General features: G+C 38.8%; 1 protein-coding gene across 1 annotated transcript in view; it reads left to right on the forward strand.

Moving 5' to 3' along the window:
* Positions 1-14,937: 14,937 nt before the first annotated feature.
* The window catches only part of TRPA1 (transient receptor potential cation channel subfamily A member 1), a 37,828-nt gene continuing 30,059 nt past the window's right edge, over positions 14,938-22,706 (forward strand). The window contains exons 1-6 of the mRNA XM_056332044.1: positions 14,938-15,118; positions 17,775-17,937; positions 19,209-19,384; positions 21,183-21,290; positions 22,060-22,168; positions 22,524-22,669. Of these exons, the coding sequence (XP_056188019.1) occupies positions 14,999-15,118; positions 17,775-17,937; positions 19,209-19,384; positions 21,183-21,290; positions 22,060-22,168; positions 22,524-22,669 (822 nt within the window). The 5' untranslated portion in view covers positions 14,938-14,998. The remainder of the gene's footprint in view (positions 15,119-17,774; positions 17,938-19,208; positions 19,385-21,182; positions 21,291-22,059; positions 22,169-22,523; positions 22,670-22,706) is intronic.

Consider the following 22,706-nt stretch of genomic DNA (forward strand, 5'->3'; position numbering starts at 1 on the left):
TACAATCCTCACACAATCCATGTAATAAATTTCTACTAACATTATAAACACAAAAAAGGGGTCCAGTGTAAATATTTAAACCCCAGAGATCCTTATCCAGCCTAGGCTAATGTATATGGAGGTGGCAGCTGCAAAGACCATTTCAACTCTTTTAGTCAGCTTCTGCCACAGGCAAGGTATGATCTAGCTAGCTCTCACGGAGAAGTCTTACAGCTTTTTCCATCATCTGATGTCTCAGTTACTACAACCCAGTTGAAAGGCTTGCAACATTTTCAGACTTCCTGCTTGTATATCCGAGACTGTTTTAAACACATACATCTTACAAATCTTTCTAACACATGCCTAATTTTTAGGCAGCTCTTAATTGTATTTTCATTTTTCATTGCAAGTTATTTTCAGCTGGAGTGACTGATTATCTTGGCATAGTTTTAACAATATTTTTAGGGAAACAATTATTTTTCGAATGGCTTATGACTCTCAATAAACAGAATGAGTCATATTAACGGATGTGGTATCGCCTGTTACCAGATGTAAGCATACTGCTATCTTGTGACTTCCTATGCAACCTAATTGATTGGCATAAGGCCGTCATCCTTTTTGTAGCTCTATTTAAGTAGTGCAATCACTATGGCCGCTCCAAACACACAATTGGAAATTTAATGCAGTGGACAAAGCTGACTTTGTTGTAAAAGGGTAAATCATTTCAGAGGGTCTAAGAGAGTTATGAACCACATTTTAATGGAGTATTTACTGCTGTGGGGATCTTTGAAATGTCCTAATAGGAAATAAAGTAAATTGGCTACTGTCATGGATGCAAAAATACCACAAAAGGTCAATCTAGTTGGACTGTTTATAAAAAAAATGATATGAACATACAAATAAATTTGTTTTCTTCCCAAAGAGGAAGAGAAAGTGTAGAAGCAGTAATGGCCAAGAATACTCCTTTCCTTACTCCCTGCCTGCCTCCCCCTCCTTCCTGCCTTCTGCCTGTCTCCCTCTCCCTTGGCCTTCCAGCTCTTCTTCCCCCCCTTTCCTTCCACCCTTTCTTCCCTGACATAAGATTTCGGCTATTTTTTCTTAACATTGTAGAAATATCTGGAGTTATTAATATAAATTGGGGTTGTTTGTGAACTTGCGGAAGACAGAAACTTAATTCCCTTCTAGATTTGTGCAATTCACATGTCATTCCATGGAGTTTCTAAATAAATGAAAAAGATTATTCACAGTTATTTCAGTAAACTATTTTATCTAAAAATCCAGTGTCAATTCAGTGACAGTGACTACTAGCATGCACTGTAACAGGACCTACTAGTTTTTCTACCAACTAAACAGTGACTGTTGGCAAAATCTACAGAGTTTTGATAAATATTCATTAAATAATTAATCAATCTTAATACGTGTTTTTTCCCATTATACGCATTCCCATAAATTCTACAGTTTTTTATAATGGCAAATATAACGACTAACAAGATTGGAAACATCAACTCCTTTGTCTTACGATAAAGCATAACTGAAGCTTTTCTGAAGTTGTTTCCACGTCGTATTTCATCCAGATTAATGCATACATATATTTTGACATATGTTCCTGTATGTTCTTATATCAAACTGAGCACATTTGTAAAGAAGACCAGATAAAATATGTTGATTACTACTTTTAATTCCTGAGTATAAACACAGAATCTGTCTAAGACTCAATATAATATATTCAGAAAAATCATACGAGCTGGTTAGACCTAAGAGGAAGAGAAATTCAGAATGGCTCATACTTGTTTAGCACTGAATATAGAATATTAGAAAAAAATCAACTATTTGTTAAGTACTAAGACAATTACAGGATTGAGGAATGAGTCTTCGTTGCTTTAGTCTCTTTAGTTTTGAAATCAAAGGGACACATTTTCCTTTTAAGGCATCCTGATATACCTTTTTGGGTTGCTGAAACTGCAAAAATACAGCGGACAAAGCTTTTATGTACCAAACATTCGAGAATCCTGTGCTAGGAAAGGAGTGCATGGATGCCATCCCTGTTTCCCAGGGCAGTTGCAAAGTGTGCTCTTGGTGTTCAACCAGTAACTCAAAGACTGGTGCAGTGTATTACTGGAACAATTTTGACATTCTTCTAATACACATCAGAAATCACAGCCAAGAAGAAATGAAGGGTTTTTAATTGGTTTGACAAGAATAGATGAGGTAATTCACAATTATTTGTATTGAAGTAGTTCTGTCAAATTGTTGAAATTCTTTAAATTACATACTAATGCCTTAAATGTACTAGATAATATTCTTCACACTGTCATCCCATTTGAAGTCAGCTATATCCATAGTTATCAGAATTTTCACTAAGTAAAAATAAATATCTATCCAAGAAGCAAAGGTGTAACGCATTGTTTGCAATGTGACATTAACATTTATCATTTAATTTTAAAAAGTAATTTTTAAAAGTGATAATGAAATTATATAGGAAGAAAAAAGCCCTTTCATGAAAGCCACACATTCATTGCAAAGATAGCACAGTGCAAACACTAAGCTTGAACTTAATACAGTTTTTATCTTTAGATATATAGTCTACATTATCTTAGCTACATTAATTTTGCTTCTTGTTTTGAAATCTAGTGCAGTATCTCTGTGCCAGCGAACATAAATGGAGTCATTAGGTAGAGAAAATGTTGAAGAAAAATCAACAAATTATCCAGGGTATATTCAACTGGATGTATTTGGACAGTATTTCTGTTTAAAATCTTCTAATTGTGAACCTACCAAATGATTTCACCTTTCACAGTGCTGAGTACCTGTTTTGACATTATCCAGGAACTATGCATATGCTTTGTCATCTTCAGTTTATAATGAATCTCATTAAAGCATAACTTGCCTTCAAGAAAGAAAACACTTAAATAGTATTTTATAGTTTCTCAACTACTCTCTACTCTCCCTTCCTCACAGTACCACCATATGAAGATGCCATCTAAAAGTCCCTTCTCCTACCTTTCTATTAATACTTTTAAATTTACTTTTAATTTTTTTTTAACTAATCTCAGCTCTGTACCACTAGATGTGATATCTAAAATCTGTACTTTGACTTTACCACTGCTAGTCCTTCACACTTTCTTCAGTCTGTGGAAGGTATTTTCACCAAAATACCTTTGCATATTTTATTTTTTTTTTAACTCATTCTCCTTGCTTTCCCTGCTGCTTTTGATTCTGTAATACCATCTCATCTTTTTTCTCTGATACAGTGCACTTTGCTGCACTTTTCTGCTTTTCTCTGTATATGTTATGAACCAGCTTATGGACACCATGAACCACACAACTTATGGAGCACTGCTGCTTCCTCCGCAAACTCTCTCTGACTTGTATCACTTCTGCAACAGAAAAATAAACTTTCAAGGGTAGCATTCCTAATCCTTTAGTGCCAGTATTAGAAACTGAATTCTTAAAAATGGATAAATGATTGATGGACAGAGTATTTAAGCACTAATTCCCACTCATTTGATCAGGGCCTATTTTCAATGTACCACTTAATGACTTTTAAATGTTAAATAATACTTTAAAAGTTTACATGACCAAGTCTACTAAAGATGCTGCAAAGTTTATTTCCACACTGTATGTAGCCTAGGCACCCCTCTGACTAACACAGTTGCATCCTGGAGGTCTTCATTCATCATATTCATCACTTCTTTTCTTTGCTTTTTCCTTAAGAGGGCTATCTAGGAATTAGGGACCTAAATATCCTTGAAGCATGGGTCCCAGTGATTCTCATCTCACATGCTGGATTTCTAAATCCCTACCCCTGAAGGGATATGAAAAAAAAAAATGCAATCTAACCATCAGGAAAAGAGAAAGGGAGATGTCTTTGGAAGACTGCTAGTCTATGAGTAGTCAAAAGCATGACTTCACTCTCAGGGCAACAGAAAGGGTTACAATGAATTCATTAGTCCCATTAAATGTTCTGATATTAAGTCCTAATGTATACCTGGAATTCTTCAGAGTACTGTTGTTTGTGTAGCTGCCTGTTTTAATATTCACAGAATATAAAGCCTACAAATTGCTAATTTTGAAATGGTAAGAACAAGCAGGAACACATCGCAAGAGGCTGTTAGGGTTTTGGAGAAGAAGATGAAAGAATAGTTTGGTTTGCTCAGTCTGAAAAAATCAAAGCTACAAAGGGCTACCATTGTCTTCTTCAAAGTAAATCAGAGACAGATAGGATGGTGAAGGAAAAATAGCTTAAAACAGAAGACAATATTAACCAAGAGAAAATGGTGATTCCTAGATCATGAATAAATTTTGTTTGGAAATTGCAGAAATATTGCTAACTACAAAAGCAGCAAGGTACTGGAGAAGCCTTTTAGCAGAAGCAATAAAAGCAAGAAACTTAACTGGCTTTAAGGTAAAATTTGTTCACCTGATGAATGACATGGTGTGACCACTCAGGTTATCAGATGACCAGATTTAGTGAAAATCCCTTTTTAGAAACCATTCATTTTGAACTTTCCCCACAAAAAATGTTATGGTGATTTGAAGTTCTGATTTTGAGGAAATTAGGTTTTCTGGCTGAGAACAATTGTTCAATATCCACAAAATTCCAATCATCTCCATATTAATGAACCACTGCACTGTGTTGTCTAGTTATCTGCTGTAACAATTCTGTGAACGAAACATATTTCATGCTTCAAGCTCTGTACAGCAGCACTGGAAAATCCACAAAATCTATCAAGACCACTTTCTCGGGTTCCATACTCTTTAAAAATAACCTTGTTGTGATGTAAAGCTTCAACTATCACTAGGACTATTTTTGTGCATGCATCTACTTTCTATTTACTGACATAGAGACTTCATATCCAAAAAGACAGATAAACAGAATTATGTAGTGAGGCTAGACAACTTCTGTAGGGAGAAATGTCCAAGTTGTTTGAATGTTGCAAGGTCAGAAAGCTGTTATTTGTCTGCCTCCTTGAGTCAGTAAGCTATCCAGTCATGAACAGAGCTAGCATGGCTGAGTTACAACACTTGGTGGGTTTCAGCAGGGTGGGGAAAGATAAACTTCAGAATCAGAAACTCTGTTCTTGTCAAATACCAATTTAGGAGAATTTACTAGATTTTTTTTTAATCCAACAATATAGTTAGATAACACTGTATATAAATTTAGAATAAGTATTTTGTTCTAAATATTTTGGTGCTGTCCAGATTCTATATGATCAGGGTGATAGAAAAGCTTCAAGATGTGCCTCTTTGAACCACAAACCAAATCCCTTGTTTGAAAATCAGTAAGGCTCATAGATTTTGAAACAAGAAGATGAAAGCACCCAGAACTTAAATTTGCGATACTGCTTGAAGTATGTCACAGACTCATAGAATGTTTTGGGTTGGAAGGGACCATAAAGATCATCTAGTTCCAACCCCCTGCCATGGGCAGGGACACCTTCCACTAGACCAGGCTGCTCAAAGCCCCATGAGCCTGGCCTTGAGCACTTCCAGGGATGGGGGAGCCACAGCTTCTCTGGGCAAACTGTTCCAGTGCCTCATAACCCTCATAGTGAACAATTTCTTCCTTACAGCTAATCTAAATCTACCCTTTTGCAGTTTAAAGCCATTACTTCTTGTCCTATCACTACATGCCCTTGCAAAAAGCCCCTCTCCAGCTTTCTTGTAGGCTTCCTTTAGGTACTGGAAGGCTGGCTGCAATAAGGTCCCCACAGAGCCTTCTCTTCTCCAGGCTGAACAACCCAAATACTGTCAAGCTGTATTCATAGGAGAGGTGTTCCATCCCTCTGATCATTTTGTGACCCACTGCTGGACTCTCTTCAACAGGTCCATGTCTTTTTTTATGTTGGGTGCTCCAGAACTCAATGCACTGCTGCAGCTGGGGTCTCATGAGAGCAGAGTACAGGGGGAGAATCAGCTCCCTTGACCTGCAGGTCACAAGTGTTTTGATGCAGCCCAGGATTCTGTTGGCTTTCTGGGCTGCAAGCACACGTTGCTGGGCCATGTCGAGCTTTTTGTACTCCGTAACCCCTAAGTCCTTCTCCTCAGGGCTGCTCTCAATCCATTCTCCACTCAGCCTGTATTGACACTGAGGGTTGCCCCATTCCAGGTGCAGGACCTTGCACTTGGCCTTGTAGTAATAAAATGTAGAAATTAATGTAGAAAGATTATCTTAATGTTGGGGGGGTTGTAGTTGGAAAATGAAAAGAAAGAAGTTGGGGGAAAAAAGATAATTCCTTACTCTTTGTAATATTTTCCCCCTTAAGGGAAAAACTGCAGTCAATTTGGGCAGAGTTGGGATTTCTACCTCTTCCAGATGCCCAGACACCCTGGTCCGGTGCAGCCACCAGAAGCCTCAAAGCACAAGGAGACCCATCCCAGGGTGCCAGATGCATACTGTACACTTATGAAGATTCACTTCACTAATAAATGTTCCAAAAATGAGAATTGCCATATAAAAAGTAGTGGGCTGTGATCAATACCTTCAGTATATGAGTCAATTTCCCCAGATTGCACTATTAGGTATTTTAGTACATGTGATAAGACAATTTGGTTGATACGTGCTAGCACAAATAAACGTTCTGTATCAAAATGCTGGCCACAGTAACTGCTCAGCACCAGAGAACTGTGTAGTCTGACTTTCAGTCTAATGCAGATGGGGCCAAGGAGTCATTTGAGAATTAGTTTAAATGAACTGAGCAATTTTGTGGCACTTCAAAAATAAAGCGCAGAAAACAAAACATGATTTATATTTCAAAGAGAAAGCACATGCAACCCTCCCACTGCCCCATGTTGCATTAGGTATTGATCACAGACCACTACTTTTTGTATAGCAATTCTAATTTTTGAAACATTTATTAGCGAAGTGAATCTTCATAAGTAGACAGTATTCCTCTTTGGTGATGTTTAGATTTTCCATTAAAAGCAATTAGTTCATTGCAAATAGGTAAACAAGTACCCTCCAGTGACTACCTAACAAAACTGAAACTACTCTAAGATATTGTATTAGAAAAAAACTTCTGGTACAGAAGGTACATTTGCAGTCCGAAATGAAAATGGATGGGGTTGGATTAGATGTATTAAAAAAAGAAAGCTTCAAGGATAACTTTATGAATATTGATGCTCCTCCCACACTGAGCAATGCATCCCTACCTCTTTTAAATAAGCATGTCTACACGGAGCAAGCCACCAGATGACGCAACTGGTGGCTTCACGCGTCACAAGAACTGACTGATATAAGCACCAGATAAGGATTCAAATAGTCATATCTTTGTGTTCTTTATATATGTGTTGCTTCAGAGAGAAATCACCTGCAAACTTCTTGAATGGTAAGCGTAATATAGTTTTCCTGTAGCTCAGATTCTGTCGCTGAAATTTTTGTTGGGCCTATTTTTCTTTTGCTTTTAGGGAGATTTCTGTGTTAAAAATACAAGGTAGAATATTTGGAATTCATATCTAAATGTAAATTTGGCATTATTTCAGCTAATTGAATAACTGTATGATACATATCTTAGTGAATTTTAATAAAATCTACTTTTTTCAAGCAGGAAAATAGAAAGCAATATACAAATAATATGTCAACCTTCCATGTTCAGTATGACTTTACATTTCTTACAAACTAGTTTTTCTTTTGGCCACCAGACAACATTTATTTTCCCCAGCAGATCTATATATAAAAACATTTGAAGTATTGCACCTACCTTATTGGTAGATGTTAACTATATTTCTAAGTAATGTTTATAAAAATGAAATATTTGGTTATAAATGCTTAGACTAAAATGGACTGTTATTACTGAGGGTCTCATTCACAATTTTTTATCTCCTAAATATAAAATATAAAATATACTTCAAACAAATAACCTGTATCTGTGCCATTTAATAAGCATACAAAACTTAACCTTAGTCCATGAAACACAGTGTCTGAATGACTTTTATATGACCACCATCCTTCAGTTAGGACAGGAATGTCCAGGACTTGGGGAAATCAAGTCAAGAGTCAGTAAAAGACTAGCTAAAACATACTATACTGTGCTTAAAGTAATTCCATCACGATATTTTGGCCTTTTTCTTCTTTCCTGAATTATCTGTGTTTAAACTGACTAATTTAAAAATAAACTATATATTTCTGTATTTTATGAATTCAGGTATGTAGACACCATTTTTACTCAATTATATATGTAACCATTTCAACATAACGTTTTCTTTCATTTTAAATAAAATATATCTAGTTCATTTGCACTATAGAACATACATTTTAATAATTCTAATTTTGAATGTCTTTTTTTTTTTTTCCTAACCTGATAGAAACAGTTCAATATACTGAAATTTCTGCTTCACAATTCCAGTGCAATTGCATGGGCAATTCATTGAGAAGAAATAAAACTGATATAGACATCTTGCAAAATAAATTATTGATATTTGAAAGAAGTGTAAACCTGAGTTGTAATCTGACATAGACAAGAGGAACTGCATTCTATTTTGAAAAATTGACATTTTGTTGCAGTTATACCAGTCTGTGATGATCCATAGAAAGCATTTAATGAAGACTTCTGGTGTTGACCACTTCTGCAATATAGATTCAATTATTTATTCCCAGTTACTTATACAAGAGATTCAGGTTAACCTGAAAGGTAGGATCCATGTCTCTCTCTAGATGTCAGAAATTAAGGAAATGCTTGTACGTAGAAGAATTAGACGGTTAAGTGAATCCTCTGAGTTCAAGAAATGAAAGTATAGTCTGCATAAGCTAAAGAGAAGACAAATGTTGGCTGGATAATAAGTACAATAAGGAAATAACGTCAGGGAAAGAGAAGAAAGATAATTAAGCTGCCTTGAAATATAAACAGAGAAGCTAAGGGAGAAAAACAGGCATGAGAGGGGATAGTAGAAAGGCTAGAGATACAGTCATAAAAATAAGTTTGAAATGACGCTGTGAAGACAGTTGGAAATAATGCACACTATTATCTCCTCCACCCTTCATTTTCTGTGCTTGCAAACTGGTGACAGGGGAAACATCCATGTTCTTTTCCATCAGTGGTTCCCCAAAACAACTATGACAATGAAAAAGTTTGAGCACTGCTTTAGCAGTGAGATGCACATAGCACTCTGAGGAAAACAGTATCAGGTCCCCTCATGAAAATGCTGACATGCATTTTTTCACTATTTTACCTATTTTTGTGATATTAACATCTATTTCATTTTCCTCTGTTGATTTGGGTTCCCTGCACCACTCCCCCTCCAAGCCGAGACTTTTCTATTTCATTCTTATTTCAAGCACTTTCTGGCCCAAATCATCTTAGATATAAGAGTTATTTTCTGCAATCATGACTAAGTATGGGAAGATTCACACTCAGCTAGTAATTTGTAACATATCTCCATTGCTATCTTAATCCCTTAATGATGACATTTCTTTTGGAAAACATCTTTATATCTAGAAAAAGTATATCAGACATCCTACACAATAGGAAAACTCCAAGACAGTAAGCTCAAAATTTACTGTGTGTTTTCATTAGGAAATAATGGACGCATGGAAACATTCAACAGAATGATAAAGCAAGCAGTTAATGCAGTTGTAATAAGGAAGTATTCCTACTTATTTTGCTTTTCTGTTAACTGTATATGGTCAAGGCAATTATATTCCTAGAGTGTTATGAATTACTAGGACACATTCTGACATTTTCCTTCCTATGGTAATTTTTAAGACCTTCCACCTATAAAGACGTTTGCCAGTAACAGGTCAATATCAATAATCACCAGTGAGACAAGACTGTAACTCCAAAAGAACAAAAGCCATCAAAGGCTCTTTCCAGCTTTTCCGAGAAGAGAGTGTAGGAGTTGTGTGTCCAAGATGTCTTTACAGAGGACAGATTTTGCTGGATAGAATGTCCGGAAGAGAGAAGGGTTTCTAAGCAGGCAGACCAATGAATAAAAATTACTGTTGCAGTGAGGGTGCTGTTCCCTGACAGGCATGGCAGCATATAGACTGTGTAGGAGAAATCTGTGGATCCATGTTAGGACAGCAATGGCAATGTAGAATACACAGCTGATGAGGAAAGACCCAGTAGCGCTAAGAAATAATGCCTTCTGAACATATTACCAGTCAGCAAGAAAGTGCCTGAATTAGACTGCAGGTAGGATCTAGGAGTGTCTTGCTTAAAGCAAAATCTTGCCTAATTCTTACATGTATAAATATCCCAAGGCGCCTGTATCTTCAGCCTGGTCTAGCTGATTGCAAGGGGATTAGACTAAATGTCCTTTAAAGGTCCCTTCCAACCCAAACCATGCAATGGTTCTATGTATTTCATTACTAAGATTGTCCAGATTTTTAGAGTTGGTACAGCTGGAGGTATAACTTCACAATATCCAGAACTGAAATAAACTTGTCCATAATAAGCAGTGTAATGCATATATACTATGCCTCAGTCTGATTGGACTTTATGGACCAGAAAGTCTCTGAAGCCTGATAATTCAGCTTTTCCTAAATTCCGTAGTTATGGGAAGCCCAGGATTGAGGTGAGGTCCCTGCTTCACAGATGGTTGCTGGGTTTGGTCAGTGGTAGCTGATTGTAAAACCACAAAACCAGTCCTGGAGGCAGACACAAGAAGGTAAGTTTTCCAGTGTGGAAGGGAACCAGACTTCAGAACTTTGATCCTGACAGTCTCTGGCTGTACATTGGCACAGCTTCAACAGAAGGAGAGAGCATCACTACCAGAAAGCAAGCTGCCATTTGGTGGCCATGATTGCTTTTATTAAGAAGTAGACAGAGTATGTTTTAGCCTCTTTAATTTGAAGGCGGCATATAATGCCTGGCATGTAAGAGGCCCTCTGCTTGTTTAAAAGATAGTTGGCAAGACATGGTTTTGCTCCCAGATTCACAGAAGCACTACTGTCTGGAATGGGTACCTAAGTCACCCCTTCCCTGTACACACTCCACTCTGAAGCATCCAACTCTCACAGGGACAGGGATTGCATTCAGTTTTGCTACCATACACTTAAACCTTTTCTAGATCCAGTTTGTATACTTAAAACCTTTTGTTGGAGTTAACTTGAAGCCAATAGTCACTGCTGATAATTGCTGAGATGTACTGAGAACCTTGGGAAGTATCCTTACAAAGAGTGTTCTCATGGAGTGTCATCTCCCTGACTTATTACAATTGATATTAACCGTAACATCAATTTAAAGTACTTTCAAAGCATAGCTTGTACTCTATGGGCATCTATTTAAATTTCTTCTTGTACAAAGCATTAAAAGTAGGACTCAAAATCTGTAAGATATTTCATATCTGATAATCATTAGAAAAAAACAGACTGCAGTGTAGTGGACTGAATTATTGTTAAGTACTCTTTTGTTTGGGGTTTTTTTAAATAAGGCATGTAATAAATCTGTCAATAACTTAAATCCTTCTGTTGAGCATAGCAGCATGTTCCTCGCTACAGCAAAATCTCAAGAAGAAAAAAAGCAATGAAAAATCCATTAGACATAAGGGTAAAATGCAAGTTAAATTCACTCTGCTGGTTTAAAAAGACAGTAGCATTTTTCTCCATGGCAAGTACAACATGTTTCTGAAAACTTGTAGGAGACACTACATGCTTGCTTGTTTAGGCAGTAGCTTGGATTAATTTTTGGATGACTGTAATCAATATCTGAAATAGTATGATGAATTCATTTGGCTTACTGTATTAAGCTGACAATACAAAATCCTCAGTATAACTTTACACATCATAATTTGTATAATACTTCCTAAATAAATCACTTCCAAACCAAAAAACACACAGTCCATCCTTTTCATTACTGGTATTTGCTTGAATTTACAGTTCCTAGGCCTTCAAAATTAACAAAATTGCAGTACTGTGTTACTAAGGCTGCAAGACAGGAATGGTGCATATTTATGGTATATACAATTTAATTATTAAACAAACATATTTTTAATGAAATGCTGCTTTATGATTACCTTTAGTGAATTTTGCTTGTACTAATGGATTCACTATTCTACCATTAGCAGGATCATGTTTGAAATAAAATGGTATAAACGTGTTTTAATCTACTCTTGGGAAAAACAGCTGCAAGAAAGGTTACACTCTGATTACTTATGTGAATTAGTTCCTTATGTCAAATCATTATGCAGAAATAAAAGCTGTGGTCAGCCCACTTAAAATTCCATTTGATTCCTCCTGGGAATGGAAAACCTTTGTATTATTTGTCATGCTCTGAACATTCTTCTGAACATTTAATAGAAGACTGAAAACTAAGAGTAATTTTAAAAGAAGGGGGCAGTATTATCTGATTGAAGAAAATAAGTAAAACCATGGCTGTTTGAGGATCATGACTTCTGTTGTTTCATAGCATTACTCTGACTGCAATTTAGGGGATGTTAAGAAAAAAATGGATGATAGATTTACTAGTGCTTACTAATGATTCAGCAATACCTCTATTTCCCAGTAATGATTCTTGCAGAAAATAACATTTATTTTCTTTATATGATATCTAGACTGTTATTTGTTGAGCTTAATTTCTCACAATGAGTACTATGAGCAACAGAAAAGTTAAGGTCAGACAGAGAATTCAAAGGGACCTCACCATGGGAAGGTGAACAATCTCATTGAGGCTGCTCCTAGTCGAAGTACAAGGTAAAGGCTTTAGAAATACAGAGGGCTCCTCCTGTGACTTAATCCCAAATCACATAAATAGAATCTCTGCAGGCACTAATGACTATCTTCAGTGTAGCTTTCTTGCTATAGCATAAATGACCGTGTTTCTTTTGGTCACAATTAATAACACTAAAATGTGCCTTAATGTACTGCTGTTGAATGTATGCAATATCTATGGGCTATGGCAGAATGTGGGCTGAAGAAACTTTTTTTGTTCCATTTGTTAATGTTGCCTGATAAATAATAGAACCAAAGCTCTACATCACAAGCACTTAAAACCACCCAGTTAGTCTTAGGACTATTTAGTCTTATGATCTTAAGACTACTTAATTAAGGTTGTGTACCTTAAGCAACTTACTATAAATGATTCTGGAGTTAAAAGCTCCACGATCAAAACAACAAACACACCATTTGTAGAGAGAAGTCTGGTGTTACACATGCCAGTGAAACTCTGAAGGAATCGGCAAGTGTAAAGGTACAAATACCAGTGGTAAGTGCATTTAGGAAAGTTCTTCAACAAGGTCCTTCCTCAGTCTCTTAATGAAAATAAACTGTCTTAAGACAGGCGGGAAGGTTTTTCTGAATCTGGGTTAAGGGTTTAAAAAAAAAAATGGAATAGAAATAAACTTTCTCAGGGCAAGGACCCCTTAAAGCCAGTGTTGGGATCAACGGTGCAAAGACATTCTGGTGATATGGAAGGCATTATTGAATTTTTCAGAATGACCAAAAATGTAGATGGTTGTGGGAGATCCCACAAGGTTTGGTGATACAGTAATTAAATGTCAGATGAAATTAAATGCTGATAAATGCTAGGTGGGTACACAGAGGAAATATAACCCTAATTATCCTCATACCAGTGAGTATAGCACAAGTGCTATTTTTTTATACTATCTCCACTTAGAAAAGGGATTGTGGTGTTTCTCAGGGAACTTAGCTCTGTGGCATTCAAAAAAATCGAATGCCTTTGTGAGCACTTAGGTGAGGAATGAAGAAAAAATTGAATAAACAGTTGGTACTATTGCTCGAATATACCTTGACTTCAGCCTGTAGGTCTTGCCATCCCATTTCAAAAGGAACATGGAAATGATGCAGAGTAGCAGGATGAGGTTGTTCAGAGATACAAAATGGCATCCCTAAGAAGAAAAACCATACGAATGAAGCCTGATTAGTGAGCAAATAGCTGGAAGAAATTTGCGAAATCATGAGCATTAACAGGGATTTTAAAAAAATAGAGAACAACTCTCCATTTCTCAAAATAAAAACACTAGGGAGCACCAAGGGAAGCTAGTGGTAAAAGAAAGCATTTTTCACAAACACATAATGAAATTACGGCACTTAGTGCACAGAATGTTGTGGCACGGACAGCATAAAAGAGTTCAAAACGAATCCGTGGAGAGTTGCCGATGACGGCTGTGAACAGGCTGCGCTGGCCGGACACCTGGCTGCGGCACCCCCGAAGCTGCCGCTGCCATAAACCGTGGGGGCGCCGGCAGCTGCCACCCGTGAGCCCCCGCCGCTCCGCCCGAGCCCTGCCCGACCGCCGGTAGGGCTCGTCCTATCGCCTTAAGTGAACCGTTAGTTCTCCGAGATACACCTGTGGAATTCCGTTTGAGAAGAATGACTCAGTTAAAGTCGCTTTCGCAATTAACCCATCGAAACGCTTCGAGCTGCTCCCTTTCTGTACTCTTCCCATCGCTTTCCTGCGCTGCTCCAAACTCGCTGGTAAAAAAATCGTACAAGAAAATGTTGTGACTACAAAGGAAATACCGAAAAGCGAAGCGTAGGAAACTCGACTAACCGTGTTAAAGCCGGGAGGCGGGTGCAGGCCGTCCGCTCGGCCCCGCAGACGGCGGCAGCGGCGCTGCCCGGCCGCCCCGGCCCCTCTCCGCGCGGGCTGCGCCGAGAGCCCGGCTTCGCTCCTCCGGCTGCGCTCTGCGTTTATTTACTTTCATATTTGCACACTGTGCTCTCCGCCCTGCAGCTCTGCACGTACAGATGCGCGCACCTCCAGGGACCTCTGTCACTGCCACATACCCCCTAAAACCCAGCGGTGGCCGTTAACTCCGTCAGCGGTGGCCGCCGCGGCTCCCCACCCGGCTGCGGGGGCGGCCGCCCAGCGCCCACGCAGCGCGGGTCCAGGCGGCGGCCCCTGCGGGGGACCGCCCGGACCTGCCCGTCGGCGCGGCGGAGGGCAGCTCTGCCTGCCGGGGTCCGCGGCGGGAGCGCCCCCGCCCGCTTTCCCCGCCTCCTGCCGCCGCTTCGCGGGGTGGCCGGGCGCGGCCTCGGCACGGGCCGTCACTCTGTCTCTCGCCTCGCAGGTCTCCGGAGCGGGCGGGGCGGGCGCTGCTCGGAGCCGGGCGGGTGGGCGCCATGAAGCGCTCGCTGCTGCGGCTCTGCCAGGCGCGGGAGAAGGCGGCGGCCTCCAGCTCCTACCAGGGCGTCGTCTGCGAGGCGGATGCCGCCTCCGTCGCCTCGCAGGATGTCTTCAAGGTGCGTGCGGCGGGGCGCGGAGCGAGTGGCGGTCCCGGGAGCGGGGTGGCGGGTGTGAGTGAGGGGGCAGCCCAGCTGCCCGAAACACCGAGGCCGGCGTGGGACGAGACGTTGCCCAAGGCTGGGAGGGCGCTGGGACGCGGAGGGTGAAGGTGGAGGGTGCGGAGGGTGAAGGTGGAGGGTGCGGTGGGTGGGGGCGAAGTCAGGATTGGAGGCAGCTGTGCGGGCTTGGCACTGTTTGTGTCCCGGACACCCTTTGCTCCAGGAGACCCTTTCCCCTCACTCGTCAAGGGAGCCGTGAGGGAAGAGCCGAGGGGTGGGAGAGGGGCTGGGAGCCTCCCTGGCCATGGGGTGTGAAGGCACAGGACACTGCGGCGTTGTGTGGCCAAGTCCGAGCCGGGGCGAGTGGGGATGCGGGAGGGGAGCTGGCGAAGGAGGACGCAGGGTCGCAGGGGTGGGTGGCAGGCAGCTGCCGTGGGCTCACATCCCCCCCGGGCATGGCTCCCCAGAAAAGGTCCCACTCTTAGAGGGCGGTCCAGAAGTTACGATGGGAATCAGCAGACCGTCTAGCAAAAACGTCTGGAAGGTTTAGAAGCGCTGGGACTGTAATGAAGGCAAAGGGAACCAGCAGCACCAACCTACAAATGCGAAATTGCTGCCAGGAAGGATCTAACACCTTCTCTTTTGCACAGAGAACAGAACAAGAAGTTGTGCATGTATATTGCAGCTAGGGAGACCCAGACCAAGTGTCAGGGAAGCCTTTTCTAAGAGTTAAGACATATCAAGCAAAGGAAGAGGTTGCTTATAGGATGAATGACTTGGGTAACTTAGGAGATTTGTAAGAGCAGGCTAAAAGAATTTGACAAAGTATGTGAATGAGTTTAAAGACCTCTTGAGGTCATTTCCAGCCTTGTTTTCTGTGTGCTAGCTATAGTCCTGAGCAGCACCTCTTCAGCATAATACAGCTTGTCACTGTGGTGGGTGATCTGCCACCGGAGCTGTTCAGGTGAAGGGCAAAGCAGCTGCTGTTGTTTAAAATAACTTGCTTTGCTGTTTTGAACCAACCAACCAAAGTACTGAGACGACCCAACTGATTTCTTCCTTTCCCATTTTATTAATGAAACACTGCATTATTGGCTGAAAAATCTTATTTTTGTTGACAGAAATTATCATCATGCCACATTTGGTCTTACTGATGAAAAATTCCAATGTAATGAGTGGTAAAATGTGGTCTAAATCAATAGAAAGATTTAAAATTCATTAAAATTAAAATAAGTTAGAATATTAGAAGGAATAGAAGATACTGGGCTTTGTAATAAGGTTTTCTTAAATAGCTTTTTGATGTGTATAAAATGTATAGATATTTGTGTATGTAATTGACCTCTTATTTTTGTGACAGTTGAAAGTTAAGTACCCTTTCCACAATGGAAATTATCTTTTTCTGATTGCACTTTTGAAGCAGATGTTACTCCTGTACTGGCCCCAGTCTTCTAAATCTTTAAACGCATTTGCAACGTTGTTGACAGAAGTAACCTCTTTGAGGTCAGTGTGGCTAAGCTGAAGTTAAGTTAAACACGTGCTTAAGAGTATGAATGGGCTGCCGGTAATGTGTATTTCCTTCTTGACAGCAACAATAGTTGAGTCGTTGTGGCTCAGGCGATCCTGGAGAGCAAAGTTTTCCTTTTCTTTTGCAGCTGAGAAGGAACAGTGATTTTAGAGGATTTGCATTTTTTTTACCCTTTGCTTGCTTACACATCATTGGGAAAGTTTGCATTATTTTTGATATGCATTTTTCTTTCCTTTTTTTTTTTAATGTTGTGGAATTGTTCTTTTTTATTCCCTGTTAACTTTTTAATAACTTGGTTTTAAATTATTGCCCCTTCTACTGCAATCATTTTTTTCTATCACTTTTCTTCATATACAACTATGGATTTTGAAACACTCTTTAACAAAAATATTTGGAGAACATCATAAAGTATCAGCAATGTTGCCATAGTGGGCTTCAGTTGCAAAGCACAGTACCAGGAAGGTATCAAGGTATAAGTGGGCTGAGCTGTCAGAGGGGGTTTTATTGTACTGTGCTATGAAGATGCTGGGTTGTTTCAGGCTGAGATAGTAGCCTATGGGATGCTTTTAGGATACTGATGAAATTAATCGGTTGCTCTGACATAAAGAACATCACAGAAACCCAACAGCTGAACTTGAGAGCATAGGGCATAATATCATTCTCTGTAGAAAGATCTAGAAAAGGCATTTGTCTAGATTATTATTTTTTCCTCTCTGTTGAATGTATCTGGCATGGCCAAAGCTGTAGAGAGTATAAAACAGTAAGTGATGAATTTGCTTTTTTGAGATTTTCCATGGTGGAGGGAGGATCTTGGATGTACAACAGAAGACAAAATAATGTATTCAAGATAATTTCCATTTTTGTTAATTCTGCACTGTTTCTCATCTGGGTCTGATTTTACAACCAATTAAATCGATCTGAGTTTGACTGTTAACTCAATTTGATCAGGATTTGTGTACTTCTGTATGCAACGAAACAGTTGGGGGAGAATTATTGAGTGGTAACATGCCCACAGTAACACATTATAGCATTGCTAACATTTTGCCTATTAAAAGAATGAGAAAATAAGAAAATTTGTGTCCAAAATAGGTGATTTCAGATGGAAGCGCCTGTAGGCTAAGAAGCTTCATTAAGAAGAATCGTTCTGGGCTTACCAAAGTGGATGAATTAAATGCCACCCCACTGCATCACGCTGCGGAAGGAGGTCAAATAGAATTAATGCAGCTGATCATAGACGATTCTTCCTGTGAAGGTAAGACACATTTTATGAAATATCTTATTTTATAGAATAAAAATGTTCAATAATCTAAATGTTTGTTACTCAACTGAAGCAGAACTGGTATTTGTTATCTACATTTACAGTTTTAAATAGAATTCAGACTGTCTGCCACAGTTTGCAGTGTCTCAGGTGTGGTTTGGGTTGCCCTTTTTGTTAGGACTGTTTTCTCTCTAATGCAGTGAATCAATATATCTTATTTTGTTGGGACTCAGGTTTACAGTCCTCAGAAATAAAAAAGAAAACTTCAGTGAAGTACAAGTAGGCTGACTTTTTGTCTTCCTTATTTATGTTATGTGTCTTTTGTTACATTTCTAATACAGGAAATTTAAAAGAGAATTAATTTGGCTTCTTATGCTTGTCATTGAAGTTGTCATTGTAACAATGTATAACTTAATTAGTAGCAGGGAAGAGTAAACATTTGATGAGATAGGCCATCTAAAAAAGTTTAGGGAAGAAGTGGTACATAGGAGAATATGGGGGCCTTCAATGATGGAAAAACTTTCTGTGTAAAAAGTGTCGTTTAGTAGCTATTAGTAAGCGTTGTGAACTACATAGTACTCCACTGATAGACTGTGAGCTACTGAGCAAACATACAATAGCCCTGAAAAGCTCATTTTTTCACCCAGTGATGGCCAATCTAATTTTAGACTACTCTGGCTGAAATTTATTTTTCTTTTCAGTATATAACTTTTGTCTTGATTTTTTAGAATATTTGTTTAAGTTTATTTGAAATTTTGAATCTCAGAATATATGTGTACAATAGACCATTTTTATCACTGGGCATGAATGGATTGACTTCTGTGTTCTCAAGTGAATCAGAATAGATAGGGTCTTTGATCTTACAATTTACAAGCACTTATTCAGTATCTCTTATTTTAGTTATTCACATACACTTGTTTTGTGCATCCTCTAAAGCAATAGCTGCAAAGTTGAGTAAGATAGGAAAGAGAAGAGACAAGGAAAGAGAAATCAAGTAACCCTTGGTGGGAGAAAAATAATGTGCAAGAAACAGATGTTTCACTCCTCCCATCTCTCTAACTAATACTGCGTATTCAGCACAATATTTAATCAAGATAACACAATGCACTGTGTGACATGGAATCTTTCCTTTTTTTTCTTCAAAGTAATGCAGTAGCACAGACCTAAACCTCCATTGAGGACACTTTTTTTTTTTTTTCCAGTACAATCAGAACATGTGATGATTTTGCTTTGGTTTTGTTTTTGTTTTCTCTCTTTTGGCCTAGTACTAAATGTGATGGATTCTTCTGGAAATACCCCACTGCACTGGGCCACAAAGAAAAACCAGGTTGAAAGTGTTAGTTTGCTTCTTAGCAGGGGAGCCAATCCAAACATTCTGAACTCCAATATGATGGCACCTTTGCACATGGCAGTGCAGTCCCTGCATAATGAAATCGTTAAGGTAAGTCTAAAGTCCTCATAAATCTACAGACTTAATAAGTAGCTCAACAGCAGCTGCGTGCAGAATGCCAAGACCTTGTTTATACATGCTGTATCTCCCCTGTGTGCTTTGTTTAGAGAGTAGGTTGTGTAACATAGGATGCTTATAGAAATGTTTGTGTCTTCTTAGCACAGCAAGTCAAAAATAACCTACTGATTTATATAAATACTGATATTTATGTAATGATAGTAGTTGTTACATTTCATGGAGAATTCTTTTAGTTTCTGAATTTTAAAAGTTCAGAAAGTTATTTTTCAAAAGAAAAAAAGGTTCTTTTTAACACTAAAATTTCATGTAGGCACGTGTCATTTCAAATGTTTATGTTCTGATTTTATTTTTTTTTAAATTGTATAGGGAGTCATAGAAGTATCAACATTTTCTAGTTTCATATTGCATTTTTTTAATGAAAACCAGATTAAAATTAGTCAGAAAACACAGTTCTTAAAACCAAGATTTTAATAATAATTTGAATAATAGCAGAACTAAAGCTGCAATTAAAAATCACAAAAATATATTGTGAAGAAATTACTAAGGTGTCCATTTTGAACCTTGTAAAATAGCAACAGCATTGAGATTTTAAGCACCATAATTTTTTCATCATTTGTCCAAGTGCAATGAGAATGTTTTCTTCATATGCAGCATTTGGATAGAATTTTAGAATTTGTAAAGGTTTTGAATTTACAAGGTGAATGCAATCTTAAAACTGTATCACTTGCTTCTCCCTTTAAAGTTGTCTTTTTTATTACTTCATCAAAAAAAAACCCAAAAGAAAACCATATTCCTCTGTTCAAGACTTAAAATCCTTTAGAAATTTTCAATGATGAAATATTTCACTGTCCTCACGTCTTTTACAAAATCTGATTTTATTATGAATTAAGAACAGAAAAATCTGAAATACAATGGAGTTTTTTAAATGGCCTTTGTGTCAAGTTCTGGGTTTGAGTTATTTTACAGCTCTGCTCTTGACTAAATGCGTGCTCTCATTCCCCCTCCTACCCCCCTCCCATTGTGTATTCAAGCTAATTCTCCTTTTGGTTTCTATTGTCAAATTGCCTGAGAGTGATTGATATGTGCCAGTCCCTCCAGTACAGTAAAATTCTTTGGAATTACTGAATGACAATTAAATAAATATGTAGGTAGAGGAATAAATATGGGGTGCAGTACAGTCATGATCATTTCTAGATCCTTCGCTTCTCAAAAAATGCTGGAAGCAGTCATAGAGGTACTTGGTGATACTGATAGCTCAGTGTTAACTGTTAACATAGGGACTGAAGCAGGAGTTCAGGATTGGAAGGGTCCCTGTTTCAATTTTCTTGTTTCCCTTGGTATTTTATATCTGTCCAATAGATGCCTAATCGAGCAGGATCTACAACATTGCCACTTTCCAGGGAATACAGAACATTACAAGACATTATAACAAACTTTGGTTAAAAATCCCCATCTGCACTTTGCTACAGAAAAGGTTTTTGTCCCAGTATTGGGAAAATTGTTAAATAAAACTTTCAGCTGCTGTGCAGCTATATACAGTGTTTAATCTAGTTACCCAGCTGTCTGCTGTAAAGAATTTTACTTTGCTTTTCTGTTCTTACCTGCATTTTTCTACATTCTCCCGCTCCTCTGCCTGTGTGTTGCGGGCTGTTGGCATGCGAAAAGAGCAAGTTGCAAGAGTGCTATGGGTGATAAACAACAAAAGTAACGGAATAGGCCTTCATTGTTGTGTTTGGCTTATGGCTGACTGAATGTTTTCTTAACCATTTAGATTTTAGTACAGCATAGCAGTACAGATGTTAATTTGGAAGGTGAAGCAGGGAACACACCTATAATTGTTGCATGTTACAAGGATAATCCTGAAGCACTGACACTTCTGGTAGGTATAATTATCCATCAATTTTTAATGTAATTTGTTTACCTTGATGCAGTGTTATTCTGTTCCTGTGTTCTGTCTTTGTTCAATGGAGGACGGTTAGTCATGGATCTGGTATTCAAGTTGCTTTGCATAGATTACTAAGAAACAACCTTTTAGGAGCATATATTAATATATCGGAGCGGCAAACTTACAAAAAAATTTAAACTGATTTTGAAAGGCATGAGAACACAAGATGAAGCACATGTATTTATAGATGTATGGATATAACATGTAAAAGATGTTTGAGTATAAACTTCACAATGCATATACAGCATTTAAAAAAAAGGAGACTGGTACCCAGGAGACTGTGTCTGCTGCTCAGAGAGGCTGTGGAGTCTCTTTCTCTGGAGACATTCAAAACCCGCCTGGACGTGATCCCGTGCAACCTCTCTAGGTGAACATGTTTAGCAGGGGGTTGGCCTAGACCAGGGGTCCTCAAACTTTTTAACCAGGGGGCCGGCACGCGGATGCAGTGGCAGGCAGTCATCTGCGGCTGCTTGGTTTCCCCCTCCAGCCCCCGGCGGGGGGGGGGGATTCTGTAAATACCGGGGGCCGGATGGAGGACCCTGGGGGCCCATATCCAGCCCGCGGGCTGTAGTTTGAGGACCCCTGGCCTAGATGATCTCCAGAGGTCCCTTCCAACCCTGACCATTCTGTGATTCTGTGTAATAGCATGTTCATTATTCAGAATTTTCTGTATGTCATTAAGCTATATCCAGATATTTTCCAGATTGAAAACGGAGGGAAAATATGTAAACCAAACAAAACAGGATGTATGCCTATCCATGCAGCTGCCTTTTCAGGTGCAAAGACGTGTATGGAAATTCTTTTAAAAAAAGGTAAATACATTGTTCCCAAACACTCAGTAGGATTTATTGTTTATAATAACATTATCTATTTTCTGCTTTAATTCTCAAAGAACTGTGAAAACAAGGACTTATAACTGTGATTGTACTTACAAGAAGTTAATGCAATTATTCCTATGGGTAATTCATGCTCATAACTTTTGTATGATTGCAGCCTAACTGCTTTCCTAAATGCGTGTCCACCCATTGTTTAATGATAGATGTGAAAGGTTTGTATTTTGAGGAAGGAGAATATTATTCCACAGTTAATATACTTGTTTTGAAAGCCTTTGTATCTTCTGTTATCTCATTCTCACTTTAAAAAAATCCATTTATTTTCATGTCTTAGGTGAAGAATTGGGTCACTCTGCTAAAACCCACATCAATTTTACTAATAATGGAAAGTGCAGTCCACTTCATTTGGCGGTTCAAAGTGGAGACCTTGAAATGATTAAAATGTGCATTGAATTCGGAGCCCAAATTGATCTAAAACAGGTAAAACTCAGAGTGGAGCAAAATGTAATTTTGGTAA

This window comes from Falco biarmicus, chromosome 3 (assembly GCF_023638135.1).
Source record: "Falco biarmicus isolate bFalBia1 chromosome 3, bFalBia1.pri, whole genome shotgun sequence".
Lineage (NCBI taxonomy): Eukaryota > Metazoa > Chordata > Aves > Falconiformes > Falconidae > Falco > Falco biarmicus.